Source organism: Drosophila subobscura, chromosome E, assembly GCF_008121235.1.
Source record: "Drosophila subobscura isolate 14011-0131.10 chromosome E, UCBerk_Dsub_1.0, whole genome shotgun sequence".
In the NCBI taxonomy this organism is placed as follows: domain Eukaryota; kingdom Metazoa; phylum Arthropoda; class Insecta; order Diptera; family Drosophilidae; genus Drosophila; species Drosophila subobscura.
Genome location: NC_048531.1, coordinates 8,597,228 through 8,613,386, shown reverse-complemented (window position 1 = coordinate 8,613,386; position 16,159 = coordinate 8,597,228). Strand labels below are relative to the sequence as shown.

Here is a 16,159-nt window from a genome sequence, read left to right as displayed (position 1 = left end):
TCGAGGAAAATTCACAGAGAACGCTTAACGTAACCCCTTGTTGAACAGTGGATATTTCAATTTACATACAAACATTATGAAAGTCTAAGTTGGCCACTAGGACTAGAAAATGATTGAGAGTAAATACATACAAATAAAAGAAAATAAAGAAAATCAAAGAAATCCGTTATTTAGACTACAATGATGATTTTATCATTAGGAAAAGAAAGGAGTAATTACAATGTATAAACCGGAGTCAAGTCCCAATTATGTTGATAGTTGATAGAAGAGCTGCCCCCCAAACCACTCCGAGCTTATTGTAATATTTACTTATGTTCCCTTTGTGCAATTTTCAGGAAAGCAATAGAATTTCTTTTCCTCTTTTGTTGCGCGCGCTATTTTTCAAAAATTGTCTATAATATCAGTTAACCTACTTGTGTCTCTACGTGTTACATACATTTTTACATACTGATCTTACTTGCTTCCAGAAGGGGTGATTTAACAATAAAATTCAAATACAAATTTGTAAAATATAAGGTCATAAGGTATACAATCCAATAAAAAGGAGTATTTATAATAAGCACAATTGATTCTTCAATCGGATTAAAATATTGTTTAAGTTTTAAAAGTCCATGCAAGCAAGTAATATCAAATAGAACATCAAAGTTGAGGAATAGTGCTTGTATATGTAAGTGTGCACGCATATTTTTTTTTGTATACTTTTTGTGGGATTTCTGTGCTTATATTGCTGTTGATCTAATCTTCTCTTTGATGAAAAATCCTCTCTTAGGCATGTGACCGCAAGGTATGGCAAGCAGGTAGAAAAGGACGAACTTTCGAAGCTCTCACCTGCTTACAGGATCCGTAATAGTGCATGCGAGATCATCTGGCAGGAGAGGATTTCCCTGTCCGTTCAGACACTGGAGAGGATTTCCATGAACTTCCCTGGAAGAACATCCCACGTAGGATTAAAATCGCCGGTGTAATTTACCTGGCGCCAGGTAATAAATTATATTAATGTTTGACCATAGAAAATATAAAGTATATACAAATAAAAGAGAGTAAATATAATCTAAGAAATCAGTGATTAGTTAGACGATAATGATTTTTTCATCATTATCAAGTATTCCTTAGCAAAAGAAAGGAATATTTTCAATGTATAAACCGGAGTATAGCCCCAATTATGTTGTAAAGATAGAAGAACTGCCCCCCAAACCACTCCGAGCTTATTATTCTTATTAATTATGTTCCCTTTGTGCAATTTTAAGGAAAAAAATAGAATATCTTGTCCTCTTTTGTTGCGCGCGATATTTTGCAAACATTTTTAATGACATCAGTTAACGTAGATGTCTCTCTACATGTTACATACATTTACATACTGAAGAAAAAGCTCTCTTGCTTGCAGAAAGGGTGATTTAAAAAAAAATTCAAATACAAATTTGTAATATATTAGGTCATAAGGTGCGCAATCCAATAAAATGAGTATTTATAATGACTCAAATTGATTCATAAAACGGATTAAATTATTGTTTCAGTGTTAAAAGTGTTTGCAAGCTGGTAATATCAAATAGAACATCAACATCGAGGAATATGATTCAAGACTACGGTATATTTACGGTATATTTGTAACATGAAACGGTATAATTTGGTATATTTTTAAAGTCAGGCGGTATATTTAATCAACAAGACAAAGTGATCACTGGTCACACTGGTGCGGGGGGTGGAATTCTGCGGTCGCAAGTTAATATTATTAATCAAAACCGTGAACAATGTGATACAGTTTCGCCTGCCTGCGGCCAAAATGCAAACGCGGAAAGCACTCAATTATTAATGCCACTTGCAACAGTAGCAGCGAGCAAAAGTGAAAGTATTTGCATACCGAACGGAGTGGGTCACTAAGGAAGAAGAGGAAGGAGAAGCATAGGCAGACAAACAAGCGAAACGAAGCGGAAAAGAGGAGAAAATCGGAAACAAAGTGCATTAGAAATAGGTTAAAAATCACTGCTAAACGGTCAATTTGAATTAGTTATTAACTCCCGCCAGTGCAATTTATATATGTGACGAAAATTAGTGTTTTGCCGTGCAGAGAGTGGGCGAGTGAGAGCGAGAAAGAGCGAGAATGGGCACAACAAAAGAGCAACAAAATGAAGGCGACGCCGCAGCAGCAGCGGCGGCCGTGGGCGCCACCCACACAGCACCAACGCAACATCAGAGGCGAGAGGAAGAAGAAGAGAAGGCGAAGACGCTGCCCACACCGTCAGTAGTAATCATTCCTGCTGCCCAGGGCTCGACCATGGCCACAAATGCCGCCAAAAAGATACGCCGAGCCTTCTCCATGCCACGCAATCCGTTTCGCTGGTCGCGCAAGTTCAAGACGGCGGCCGCAGCGGCGGCACTAACAACAGACGCGGAGTCTGGAGCCGGCAAGGATAAAGCCGGGGAGCGTCGAGGCAGCCATACGGCCATTTCGTCCTGCGTAAGCGGTGGACGGGGGCGCAGCGGCAGCATTGTCTCGCTGAGCAGCTACGAGGCGGCGCCCGGAGACGCGTCAGCCACCACCACCACCAATACAAATGCCAATTGTAACAGCAGCAACAACACCAATAACAGTAACATTAACAGCAATAAGCGGGCACGTGTTCTGCGCCGTTCGTCCTTCAAGAAATTTCTCAATCGTATTGCCCAGCATCTGAGCGCAACGGTTAATGTTGGAGTAAGTATTCGATTTGTATGTGTAATTACTCTCCCCACAATATTGGTGTGGTGGGACATGCTCGAACATGACTCTTTGCCCCTCTTTCACCATTCTTTCTTTGGTTCCTTCTTTGTTCTGCTTAGGCTGCAGCTTCTAGCTTCGTGCTCGCTGCCGCCTGCTGGTTCTCTTATCAAGAGCAATATATTTATAAAACGGCATCCATCGCTTAGTGCGTTATCGTTGACTTTGTTTTGCTCGTGTCTGGTTTCTGTGTCTTCTTGCCTCTCTTTGTGCCTCCCCCACACTCCACAGTGCACACTACCCGAGCGCACTCTACTCCAATTGGGTTCGGCATTTTCTTTTGTGCAATGCTCTTGTGCATATTTGAATATTTTGAACAGAGCTGAAACAATACGAGTGCTCCTCCACTCCCGCCACCCACTGGGTAGGCCTGCCACAAATCGCACTTTGCCACGTATGTTTTATTTTCCATAGTACCCCTTCCCACTACTGAGTCACATTTTGCGTGCTCGATGATAACAGAGAGGTACAGCGGCACGAAATGAGGCTTATTGGGACTTTGGATCGGGCTTTCTTTCTCAATGCACTTTTGAAGGTGCGTCAGGCCTGAAGAGTATCCAGTCTTCCCTTAATCTATATGGCCTGGGGCCACTCTTTGTTTTGCTGGGGGTGCCTTGGGAGTACTTTGTCTATGCACGATCAATGTACAGTTGCATTCCATTCGATATAAATCCTTTGTTTATACAACTATAAATAATTTGTTGTTCCTCCTCTTGTTTTCCCGAAGTGTAAGTATAGCAAATGCTCTTCGCTCTGCTTCATCGTTCTCAGACAGAATTTAATTTACAATTACCGTACCCGAGGACGGAGCATGGAAATTAATTGTATTTTTGAACAATTGCTGTCTCATTATTATCATAATTTTTGTGTTTCTGTTTTGCTTGGGCTGTGTGGAGAGAGGGGAGCGTAAGGTAGCTGTGTGTGGCTGGAGCGTGAAGGTGGGGAGATAAGTGGGACGGGAGCTGAAGCTGTAACTAGGTGTAGGAGGGGGAACTTTTGCCTTTTGTTTCGCTGACAACAATTGTTCAAACAATTTTTGTGTAAATGTTGCCAGCATTTGTTGCTCTGCCCTGTTCGTGCTATAATAAAACAAAAATTCAGAAACAAAACAGTCCCTGACTCCAACAAACGGCAACAATACTTTTCAGTCCGAAAGCTGTTGGAGCAAATCCGCGCCAGAAAAGAGAGACAAAAGTTTGCGACAGAGTGGGACACTGAGGGAGGCACGAGTGGAGTCGAGACTAACTGACTGCTCTGCTCCCGACAAGGCGCTGGCTGACAAATGTGTGCCACGCGCTTGTCAGGAAGGCAAAACAAAAACAAAAGAGAGCGAAGACAAGTGCAGGGCGCCATGGCACACTGAATCCCCTCGCCTACAACCCAATGGAATTCAATTTGATCTAATAATATCACATCATACATGTACATACATACTACACATACACAAAACAAAATTGTTGTTGTAATGGGTTGATTAATTGTGGGGGGCAAGACCTTAGGAACGTATTGCAGTTGACCTTTTTGAGTTGTGAATTCCAGAACAGAACGCTAACTGCATACGAAATCAGTCAGAATTTCATTCAAAGCGCATTGCAGCGGAAGGGATGGTGAAGGGGAGTGGAAGAGCACGTCATGCTCAATGAAAACAACCGTATATCTAGTAGCTGACTGCCCGAAGCCGATATCGAGTGTACAGTGGAAGCTGCAGTGAGCTAAAGCTCAGCTTTAACTGTACTTGTTGTGCAGTTGTTGTTTCTTCCGTCTTTTTCGGGCACCTTTCACCACTAGCAGCAGAAGAAACAGTAGCAAAAGCAAATCGGCAAACAACTACAGCGTATTATTGTTGTTTTTCTCTTTTCTTTTTTTTTAATGACATTATGAGGCAATTGCCCATTGTTGCTGCTGTTATGCTTCGCCACTACGCTACTGCTGCGAGATTACCTCATGAAAAACAATTGCTGGCACTGATTTATGATTCATGCCTCAGGCATTCCTCATCTCCCATTGATTTTATTCAAAAGCTCAGCTCAAAAGCGAGAACAGCAGCAGGGCACCAACAACAATAATCCGCCTTATTAAAGATTGCATGCCAAATATGGCAAATAGCAACAAATGAATGGAAATGACGCGAAGAAGAACGGATGAGTGGAGGGAGAAAAGGTGCACAGACAGCGAGAGAGAGAGAGAGAGAGAGAGAGAGTGAGAGTGAGTGAGTGAGTGAGTGTAAAAGTAAAAAGTGACACTCTGTGAAGACGATCTCTTAACACGTGATGGAGGAGGCACGCCTATATTATACACACACAGGTGCATAGTACGTACATGAATATGTAATGTACAGTTTTGTGCAAGGTGAATTGTATGGAAGGTGAGGGAATTCATTTTTATACACTTAGCTTGCTCTCTCTTGGTTTATTTTTGAACTGTAGCTGACCCAAAACAATCAACCGGTCTCCGCAAATAGCTCACTCTACTTTCAATACACCTTGGATTTGTCTATTTCCGTATGCTTTGCAGCCACCCACGAAATCGTGGCTCACGTTGCGGTTGCTGCTGCACTTGTTGATGGGGAGATTAGTACGTAACTTAGCCCGCTTCCCTCCTCCTCCTTACTGCCACACCCACACCCCTTGCGTGCTGGGAAATGTGTGTTTGTTCCGCTACTGTTTGCTGAATTTCTATGATATTCAAGTGCACGATATACTACTATGTACCACTATTGCTGCTACGGCAGCAAGTGATAGCAAGGGAGGAAGCGGAGGCGGGAGGCCTTTCGCCTATTTGTATTTCCGCTGTTTCTGGCTCACACGTAACTGTTTGTTGTTGCTACAGTACAACACTGCGAATCGCTGTCTGTTGTTGCTGTTTTTGCCTCTTTTCACGGTGGTGTGGTGGGGGGGATTGCCTCGCACGTTTTGCACTCTCACGCTCTATCGTTCTCTCTCCCTTGTTCTCGTTCTCTCTCTCTCTTTCTCTCTTTATCTGAATTATTTTCAAGGTAAAATCAATTGAGATCAAACTAATTGAAAAAATGTTTTTAGAATTTTTAGACTCTGCATTTATTTTCGCATCTCTGCCGCTCGCAGCATGTTTATTTTCATAAACAATCATATCATTTTTATTTTTTCGGGTGGGTCTGTGGTACACTCCCCCCCATTAAGAGGAGCAGGGGATAAATAATGTTTTCGGTGCTGCTTAGGCTGTCCAATTAGCCGTTGCTTCCATCACTCTTTGCTTTTGTTGTTGTCCATCCGTCCGGCCAGCAACCGAAATTATTCACGTCACTCCGCGGTAATTACTCTCTGCCTTTGTCTCTCCTTTTGATAATCCCCAACACCCCACCCCAGTCCCTGTGATATATGGTGGATATTGTGGAGCCATATAAAGATTGTTAAAGCTGTCATCAAAAGGTCTACACTCTCGCTTGGCGCGACCCTAAAACTGAGGCTAAGTGAGAAGGTGCAAAATGTATGCCCCATCTGTAGGCCAGAAACCTATTTGCCCTTGCCCAAGGCCCGGGTCCCTGGGAATACTTCAGTCGAAACTAAATTTAGATATCAGTTGGGTAGACAGAAGTCATGCGTATTTTTCTTTTCCTTTCGTAATATGTACTCCAAGTATCATAGACGCAAGCACTTTGAATTTCTAAAAATATTTCGGGTAAATCCATTTATATTATTTATTGATTAGTCCTGACAAATAATTTCAATGAATCACTTGTTCATTTGATTGATAATTTGTTCAAATATCCCTACACTTGCGATACGCACTGTACATTATGTAGATATGGGGCCCATAGACGTGTATGATAAGCACTCTATATATTTCCAAGGTGGCCTGATTATAGCTCCCCATTGTAGACACCAAGAGACAACCTTGACAAAGCTTTTCCGTTCTCCTCCACGTCGTAATCGAGGCAACCAAAAGGGGCGTGCCACTTTCAGTGCACATCGCAAGTTGCTAGCCACGTGCGAGAGCGCCTTTACGTAAGTAGATCTCAACAACAAGATCTAATTAGCACAGGAAGAAGGGTTCCATAGAGAGCGGGTAACAATGGAAACGGAAAAGGTAGCGTAGCAGACACTTGATTAAGCCGCTAACTAAGCTATATCTTAATCTCCAATGTTTGTCAAATGATTGTGTTTTATCTGAGAGACAGGCAAGACGAGATTCTCCAAATCACGGCCGTGGAAAAATGCTTCAACTTCAGCTTCAGCGCAGTAAAAGGCCGTAAATCCATTGGGAATCGTATTTCGAAATCAATGCTTATGACGCGATCGTTATACATAGTATTTATGCATATGTGTGTCACGTGATCGATTGCCGCAGCAAAACTTTTACTTCAGAATATACCCCGCCGGACTTGAGGGAATTTTAAATGCGATTTTATGATTAGGCGACGCATGACAAACGACTATCGATAGGGAGAACCAGGCAGAGACAGTACATAGGTACTGGAAGAGAGTGATCGAGAGAGGTCTAACGCTAATAATAGTTTGTGTGTCGAGTGGCTCCATTAATAAAATGCGGTCTAACCGGTAGGAGAACCTAGTCACAGACTCAGCCGGGATGGAGGGGGGGCCCAATCCAAAAGCCAATTTCATTCATGTTCGAAGACAAGATCTGGGAAGTAATAATAGCGTCATGGCAGCAACAATAACAACAACAACAACATGACCCATGCAATTATCTTCAATTATTTACAATTATTTAATAAAAACGTAATCGTAACTGCAAAAACATTAACAAGAAATATATTTGTTGTTGCCCTTTTTTTTTGCTTTTCTTTCCTTTGTGGGTTACGCAAAAAGTAAAACAAATACTCGAGAATGCAGTGCAGTGCAATATCTATAACAAAAATGCTCGCAAGCTATCGCGATCTCTCGTGTGGGGGGCGGGCTTATCACGAAACACAACATACGAGAATGGAATTTTCTGGTGGCACATAGCGAGAAGCCGAACGAAGCCGAAAAGAATTCGAGACTTTAGCAAAATAATTCGATAAATCAAGTTAAAGAGAATTTGTTAACTGCTACGTAATTGTAAACAAGACGTGCACAGAGTTCGGGTAATGCTGCTCGAAGCATCTATTACCCTGTAAAAGAAGATACGATAAGGGATATCGGGTACAAAAGGTAACAGGGGAACATAGCGACAACTGGAGGCGAATGGCCGTAAGTGTACGCTTGCTAATGGGAAAGTCGAACTGGGAAACCAACTTCTGCTGCTAGACTATAATATGTTGGACTATTCCACAGAAGTAGCCAGCGCGGTCCGGGCCAATCGACAATCGAACCATACACCAAACAAAACCTGACACCACCCTGTGGATATGCATAAACATTTTGGGATGGGTGCCCACTTGTTGGAGACTTCAAATGCAAACAAAACAAGCCAGAAATGTGCTTAAATTTATAAATAATAATGACGATGACGATGCCACGCACTGACGATGTACATACAACATTTGTATGTAGATGATGATAAAATTGCTGCCAGGGTAAATTGAGACAAGTGGCCGATGGCTACTTCTATGCCCTGCTTGCGGCTCAATTAACAGAAGCTGAGGCGGGGGTACACGGACACGGCACGAGGTATGGAAAGAAAGGAGAAATTTGAACTGCGGCATACGGCAACGGCATACGCGTCGTATGCGCAACATACAAGTCTCGAAGTCTGGATCTCCAGCTGTGTGAGAAATGCTTCACATGGCAGCCGGACCAACAACGCGATTAGGTCAGCAGCAGCCACAAACAAACATTCATATAATATGTATACGTATAAAGAATGAACGCTGAATACATATGTACATATATACAGAAAGAAGATCTGGACATGCGTTTGTGGCAACTAAAAAATTCCATTCAATTTATTTGCCACAGCCACAGATGCCCCGATTGCCGCGGGGCTGTGGGCTCCTCGGTTTACATCACCGTGGAATGGGACTTAATGGGGTTTGTCTAATGAGCAGAGCTTGTGCTTAAATGCAAAACCTTTTCGGCTTAACGCCACGGAGCAGGAGCTCTGGCGCCACTCATATTCCCAAACAAAATCCGCTTATCGAACGGAACGGTTTGAAGGTCAGTCCAGGGGTTGCGACTTAAAGTTTGCCACAGATGTTGGAAGCGCTTTAAATTGTGCCTCAAGTTCATGCCCTTTTTGGTGGCATCTTTCTTTGTCAGGCACTTGAGCAGCCACTTGGCTGCCATTCAATATAGTTTCTCTTGCTCTTCCAAATACAAGTATGGACCATTCCGAATAAGGCAAATGTCGGATGCAGCAGGCAACCGTCAGTTCAATGTCAATTTTCTTTGGCAACAATATCTGGCTCGGAGGTGTCTCAGGGCGAACTTTCTATGCAAACTTTGTGGGGAACCTCTCAAAAATATCGATGCTAACCATACACTATTTGAACTGTGCTTTATTGCTCTTTGAACTAACATTTCGATTCCCCCCACCTTTTCGTTTGCTGCATCTCCAAGTCGGAGGAGCAGAGCTCTGCCGCCGCAAGTCGTGTTAACTTGATAGACATCGTTCCCTTCTACACCGGATGCTGGCGCAGGAAAGAGGTATAAATCCAGAACACATTCACATTCAAAGTACAGTGCATCGCATGCTGGTAATGTCATGATCATCAGGAGTAGAGCCAGTGACCCCCACACGACAGAGATCCACACACCACGCCCACCCACAAGCAGACAACCCAAAGCGATTTATTTCTTTATTTCTTACTGCTTTTTGTTTGGCCAATTTACTATTTGCCATTGGATTTCTTTCTTTCTTTCTTGTTTTGGGGATCTCTGATGCGTGGGTTTTCGCTTTCAGCAACAACACAAAAAATTGGTAAAAATATAACCGGCTTTGTTTTCGATTTGTGCGCCGCTTTTGCGGGTCTCTGTCTTCATCTATGATTTTGCTTCTCTATTGATTCCATTATTCGTACAGTTTTTGTTTCTTTTTTGTACGTTTTTGTTGTTGTACGTTGTGAGCTTTGGCATCGATTTGCTAGACAAAACTATGACGCTGTCATCTATGGCCCTGTCTCTGGGTCTGGGTCTGTCTCCGTCTCTCGCTTACTCACCGTTGGTTTGCTGCTTTTTGTTTTCTGCCTCCGTCATTCGGTCTTTCACTTCCTACTACACAAGGAAACATCTGTGTGTGCATACACGAAATAAGCCCACTTAGCATTGACCGCAGACCCACCATTGCAATCGCATCTTCATGCAACCCATACGTACGTCGCATGCAACAGACCCCCAGTGACCTTTAACCATTCGCTGCCCCGCAGTTTTTCGCTTTTCGCTTCGCACTGGCGGCTGCCAATTTCATAATCCACAAAATTTCACTGCCGTTAAAGGCACTCAGCCCCCAGCAATAGGCACAGCCACCAGCCCCAGTCTTAGCCTCAGTTATAGCCCCACATTTCATTTGATTTCGTTGCGATTCGTTTCCAAAAAAGCATGTTTATAATATCGTAAATTCATATTTGACTGAAAAGCCCACAGCCCCCCGAACTACCTCTCTCAAGAGGTGTTGCTCCAGTTGCATTTAATTCGAGTACAGTGGACACACAAAGCAGGTGGACACGCCCAGCAAAATGTGGAAAATTCCAAAGTTTATTCTTTATTTTTTTTAGTTTTAAAAGAAAGTTTCCTTTTTGTTTTCGCCCATTTTAAGAATTTTCTTTTGTTTTTGTCTGTAGCTTCTTTTTGGAGAATGGAACTCAACCTATTAGACTTTGGTTCTTTGGTTTTTACGTGATTTTCCGCTGTGGATTTAAGACTTTAAGAAACTAAAAACCTGCAAGATTTAATGGCATAATCGTTCTTATATTTGTGAGTTAATTTCTGATGGAAAATTTTCCATTTTTAGGCTGTGGATGAAACTCTCATTGCGTGACTCAATTCGGAATGCTATTCCTTTGATCACTTGAGCACACAAGTCTTTGTAGTAAATTGATCCACTCACACTCACACACACACCACAAACACACATCATTGATCCTCCACGTTTGCGTAGCTCGTTAGCTCTTGCACGATTATATTTTGTGTTCCGAAATGGAGATATGTGTACCGATAATGGATTCGACAAATATTAGAATAAGATATAGAACTGTCTTTGGAATTAATGTACAAACACTTTGCATAGTAGAAACATTTTATAATTATTATAATTATAATTACGAGGAAATGTTTTTATTTTTACATTACATTTTTTGTAGAATCGTCTCCTTCTCACTCCCTTCTGCCACATGCCAGTGTCAGTGCAGATTAAGAGCATTTCAATATTCGGTCTTTAGTTGGATTTGCTTTTTTCTTTCTTGTTCCTTGTTGTTGGTTTTTATTTGTATTTTCTTATTTTCCAACTAAAATATTTCTTCATTTATCGCAAATTGATGTCCGAGAGCTGCGCTAAACAATTTTTAATTGGCGAAATTGAAACCCATTTGCTCCCCAATCCACCTCACCCCATCCAATCCGTTGCTGAGGCTGAGGCTGGGCTGGCAAACGGGTTTCTTTCAGCCATCAATTTGTTGTACTCAACAGCAACTAACACAATCTCTCTCTCTCTCCTTCCCCAGGCGAATAAACACCGGCAAACAAATGGATTGGGATCGGCGAGCAGCGGCGGCGGCGGCGGCGGAGATCGAGTGCCTCCCATTGGGGGATATCAGTGGCCGCCGGATCAGACGCCCGGAGTGATGGGGCTGAAGAATCATGGCAACACCTGCTTCATGAACGCCGTGCTGCAGTGCCTCAGCCACACGGACATACTAGCCGAGTACTTTGTTTTGGATCAGTACAAGGTAAATGATTGAATGAATCGTTGGACACTGGAGGATATCACTTCTAATACTCACTCTTTCCATGCCACAGGCTGACCTCAAGCGACGCAACAAGATCAACTCGCGAAAGTTCGGCACCAAGGGAGAGCTCACCGAGCAGCTGGCGAATGTGCTGAAGGCCCTGTGGACATGCCGCAACGAGAGCGACCACAGCACGGGCTTCAAGGCGGTGGTGGATCGATATGGGACGCAGTTTCGCAGCTCCACGCAGCACGATGCGCAGGAGTTCCTTTTCTGGCTGCTGGACAAGGTGCACGAGGACCTCAATACGGCCAGCAAGCGACGCTACAAGAGCATCAAGGTACGTGGAAATCAAATCAGAATAAAATCTATGCTAATATCTCTTATTTGTACCTCACACACAGAACTCCTATGGCCGGTCGGACGAGATCATTGCCGCCGAGACGCTGGCGAATCACATCCGGTGCAACAACAGCTTTGTGCAGGCCGTGTTCCAGGCCCAGTTCCGCTCCTCGCTGACGTGCCCGCGCTGCAAGAAGCAGTCGAACACCTTCGATCCCTTCCACTGCATCTCCGTGCAGCTGCCGCAGCTCACACAGCAGACGATCTTCGTTACGGTGGTGTACATGAAGCAGCAGCCGCGACAGATCAAGATGGGGCTGCGAGTGCCGGCTGGATCGCCGATTGTGGCCCTGCGGGAGCAGCTGCAGACGGACACGGGCATTGCGGGGTCGCGCATGGTGCTGGTGGACCTCAATGCCGAGGGATTCACGCATGTCTTCTATGACACGCAGCCGGTGGAGACGCTCAGCAGCATTGAAAGCATCTACTGCATCGAGGTGCCGGAAGCGGAGGCAGAGAGTCCCCGACCCCAGCCAAAGACCGCCGCAACCCCAAAGGCCTCGTCCTCCCCGTCGGCGCCCGAAGCGGCAGAAAAGATCACATCTGCCCCTGCTACAGCAGCTGCCCCACAGGCAGATCTGCTCCTCCTAGTGGCCAACGTTTACAGAGCAAAGGATGGCAAGGACATGACCCGATTCGGGGCACCATTCAGTATGAAAGCGCCGCGCGACTGCTCCTACCAGGATCTGCAGAAGCGGATGCTGCGCGAGATGTCGCCACTGCTCAAGCCGGAGGTCTTCTCCTATGCCACGCCGCTGGCGGATATGTTCCGCATACGACTGCAGGACCCCTCCGCGGACCCCGACACTTACCTGGAGCAGGTGGAGCATCCGCTGCTCACCGAAATGATCGACATGGCGCTCACAGTGCTCGCCTCGGAGGCGGGTCCGCCGCACATTAAGCTCCTGCTGGAATGGAGCTCACCCGAGGAACACTTCCTCGCCCGCCAGCAGGAGACCGACGATGAGGCCGTCGTCGAGCACGAGAGCGTGGCACGGCTAAGCGCGAGCAAGGCCAAAGATACCGCCGCGCTAACGCTGGAGCAGTGCCTGGAGCACTACACCAAGGCGGAGACGCTTAGTGCGGAGGACGCCTGGCGCTGTCCCCATTGCCAGCAGTATTTGCCAGTGGTGAAGACGCTGGGCCTGTGGTCGCTGCCCGACATCCTGGTGGTGCACTTCAAGCGCTTCCGCCAGCACCAGTCGAAGGGTCCGCAGGCGGCAAAGCTCACCACGATGGTCAAGTTCCCGCTAACCGCCTTCGATATGTCCCCCCACCTGGCCAAGGGTGTTCACGAGAGTGCAACCAGCAGCTCACTGGGCTTACTGGACGGCGGTGGTCGCGGCTCGAATCTGTGGAAGCGGGCCCGCTCCGGTGACTCGCGCTCCTCCACCCTTAACTCTCGCTGCGACCCCAAGGACACGCGGTACGATCTGTATGCCGTTTGCTACCACCAGGGCGATACTCTGGAGACGGGCCACTATACGGCGGCCTGCAAGAACCCCTACGACCGGCAGTGGTACAAGTTCGATGACCAGCGCGTCAGCAAGGTGCCCGAGGACGACATCGAACAGGACATCATCAATAACGAGGCGTATATGCTGTTCTACCAGCGACGCAGCGTCGATGCCGCCGAATGCTCCGGCTCCAGCTCAAACTCTGGGGATCACTGGGTCTCCCGCATTGCCCCGGCACCAGCTTCGGCAACCTCTTCATCGGCCGCCTCAACATCTGGCAAGGAGAACGACGGAGCAGCTCTCAAGGCGGATGCTGGCTCCAGCGAAGTGGCCGAAAGTGGTCCAGCCGCGGAGAAGGCTCAGTCCAAGCCCGTGCATATTCCACTTGTGGGTGAAGAAGGTAAGAGAATGAGCTGTATAAGCAACCCTTGCTTGAATATTAATCTGTATGCAAACCCTGCTTTCAGTTGCTCCCGAAATCACAGAACCTGCGGTACAGGAGGAACATAAACTCTCCGCCCACGAACTGCCACTCAACATTGAGGAGTTGGCCTTTGCCGATGCCGATGCGGATGTTAGTTTGAGTGAAGATACCAAGAATGAGAGGATTGAAGCTACACCAGAGCCAAGCCAAATAAGTGCAGCTGCAGCTACAGAACCCAAAGCTGCAGCGGCAGCGGCAGCGGCAGCAACTATTGAAGAAGTCACGCACATATTTGCCATGGACGAGGAGCAGAAAGAGGAGCCCATGGAATTGTCGATGGTCATAAACGGCAGCGAAATTCTGCCCGAAAGTCTGCCAGTCGCTGAAGTGGTTCGAACCAATGGACATGCGAGCCCCTCCTCCAGCTCGGCTTCGTCGGAGAGCTCGCTCTCGTCGCGTTCCTCGCCACGTTCGCTTACCACATCCGTGACGGCGACATCTACGCTGCAGAGCAAACTCAATGGCCACATGAACTCCGCATGCTCGGGCATGTTCAATGGGAATGGAAATGGGAATGCGACTGTGAATGGCACGCACCCGCAGCTATCATCCAGCCTGCAGCTCACGCGGCAGGTGCTGAGCAACCATAATTGGCACGGATCGCGGAGCAGTGTCTCGGCTGTGGAGAATGCCACACACCAGCAGCAAAAGCAGCAAGCGGCGGCGGCGGCTAGCCTCAGTCTGCGGCACTCCTTCTCCACCAGCTCCAACTACAAGCTGCGCGAGTGCACCGAGACGCTGTCCTCGCTGCTGCGCAACTCGACGAATACGTGCAGCAAGGACACTTTGCTGTTTATTGATCAGCAGAGCCATCATCACACGTCAGGCCTCATCGAGGATGACGATGATTCGTATATGGGAAGATCCTTGTGGGTGAGTTCCACTCCAGCGAGAAATTCATTTTACCTATTGAAATCATACTAAATGTCGCCTTAAATGTCCCTTATGCAGATATCCCCAGTGACGCCACATAAACTGATTACAGTTTCGCCCAAGAATTAATTTGCGACGACACAGAACACACAAAACACAAGCAGGAAGCAGGAAACAGGATGCAGAACACGGACACAGACACACACACAAAAACGCACTATAGCCATAAGTCTAAAGTTTACTTTATATTGATATTTCTAACGTTTAAGAGAACGATCGATAAGCATTACGAGGACGTTATACAACACGGTTTACTTTAGTAGGATATATATTATATATACATGCATATATATACAAGATAATCCGATAGCTGCAATATGGCATTAAGTGGTAAAGTCGAGAGGAAAACTTCTCTAGGAATTCATTAAGCTTAAGTTTATTTATTTTGATTTGATGGCCGTTTCTAATGCCAACGACGAGAAGGACTCTTGTTCATATTTTACCAATTGACATTGCATTATATTCTGTATAACTATAAAATTAGTTACTAAGCCAAACAAACAGTGAAGTACAATTTCGATTCGTTTCGGTTTAGTTGCACCCCGCCCTCACACACATTTCGCCCCTGCCCGTACAAGCTTCTCTGTTTAGATATAGTACTCCTCCATCCATTTCGGATGTGTATCGATGAAGTGCTTGGCATTACCAATTAATTTTAGATCTTTCTTTTTAAACGAAACCAAGTTTCAAAGAACATTTCTCTACGCATAGATACCTACAGACATCCTCGTATATAGTTCTACCTTTATTATTCTTTAATTTCTTTTGCACACTTTGAATTGCCATTTACCAAACGATTTGCCTAAAACTTGTAAGATTTGTAAGCACACACGAAAGCCCCCATATATCTATGTATGTATTTCTTTCGATTCACATTGGTTCTATATGCCAGATATTAATAATATTAAATATACATTGTATGTACATGTATAGAATGTATACTGAAACATATTACTTTATAAATAGTGTATTGTACATGTAGAAAAAGCATTACACCAAAACATTATATTGATAACAAATGTTTAAAGACTCTACGGCATTGTTTTTGCAAAATGTTTATTATACATATATACGTACTGTACTCTACATATACATACATATTATGTATGTATGTATTATATATATACACGACACATCCATGTATACACGGAACGGCGGACAAGGACCGGGACTATGGAGCAGTTGGAAAGAACTAGAGAAGAGGAAGGAACTTTATTACGATGTGTAATGTTCATTGAATTCATAAATAAACGTGAAATTGTTGGAAATAATCGAAACTATAAGTTATAAGCGTGGGAGCTAGACGGAATGTGGTGCTTCCAGAT

At 45.1% G+C, this 16,159-nt stretch overlaps 2 protein-coding genes across 3 annotated transcripts in view; one reads left to right on the top strand and one right to left on the bottom strand.

The window, feature by feature from the left end:
* The first annotated feature begins 1,683 nt into the window (after positions 1–1,683).
* Positions 1,684–16,105, top strand: LOC117891436 (ubiquitin carboxyl-terminal hydrolase 43). 2 transcript variants are annotated; one of them, XM_034796908.1, is made up of 7 exons: positions 1,684–2,692; positions 9,235–9,321; positions 11,334–11,558; positions 11,629–11,898; positions 11,963–13,817; positions 13,885–14,774; positions 14,853–16,105. In XM_034796908.1, the coding sequence occupies exons 1-7, from the start codon at positions 2,099–2,101 to the stop codon at positions 14,901–14,903; spliced, it is 3,972 nt and encodes a 1,323-aa protein (XP_034652799.1). In that variant the 5' UTR covers positions 1,684–2,098; the 3' UTR covers positions 14,904–16,105. The 2 variants fall into 2 exon arrangements, with proteins under 2 accessions (XP_034652799.1, XP_034652800.1); XM_034796909.1 differs by lacking the exon at positions 9,235–9,321.
* LOC117891438 (epidermal growth factor receptor substrate 15-like 1) overlaps positions 5,347–16,159 on the bottom strand; it is a 28,029-nt gene continuing 17,216 nt past the window's right edge. The window contains exons 13-14 of the transcript XR_004648624.1: positions 13,391–13,393; positions 5,347–5,357 (exon numbers count right to left, since the gene is read on the bottom strand). The gene's annotated coding sequence lies outside the window, so the exon portion shown is untranslated. The remainder of the gene's footprint in view (positions 5,358–13,390; positions 13,394–16,159) is intronic.

Coding starts and splice junctions, on each gene's coding strand:
- LOC117891436 (XM_034796908.1), top strand. CDS start 2,099: ATGGGCACAACAAAAGAGCAACAAAATGAAGGCGACGCCGCAGCAGCA. Junction 2,693..9,234: donor GCGCAACGGTTAATGTTGGA/GTAAGTATTCGA, acceptor TGCATCTCCAAG/TCGGAGGAGCAGAGCTCTGC. Junction 11,559..11,628: donor TTGTTTTGGATCAGTACAAG/GTAAATGATTGA, acceptor TCCATGCCACAG/GCTGACCTCAAGCGACGCAA.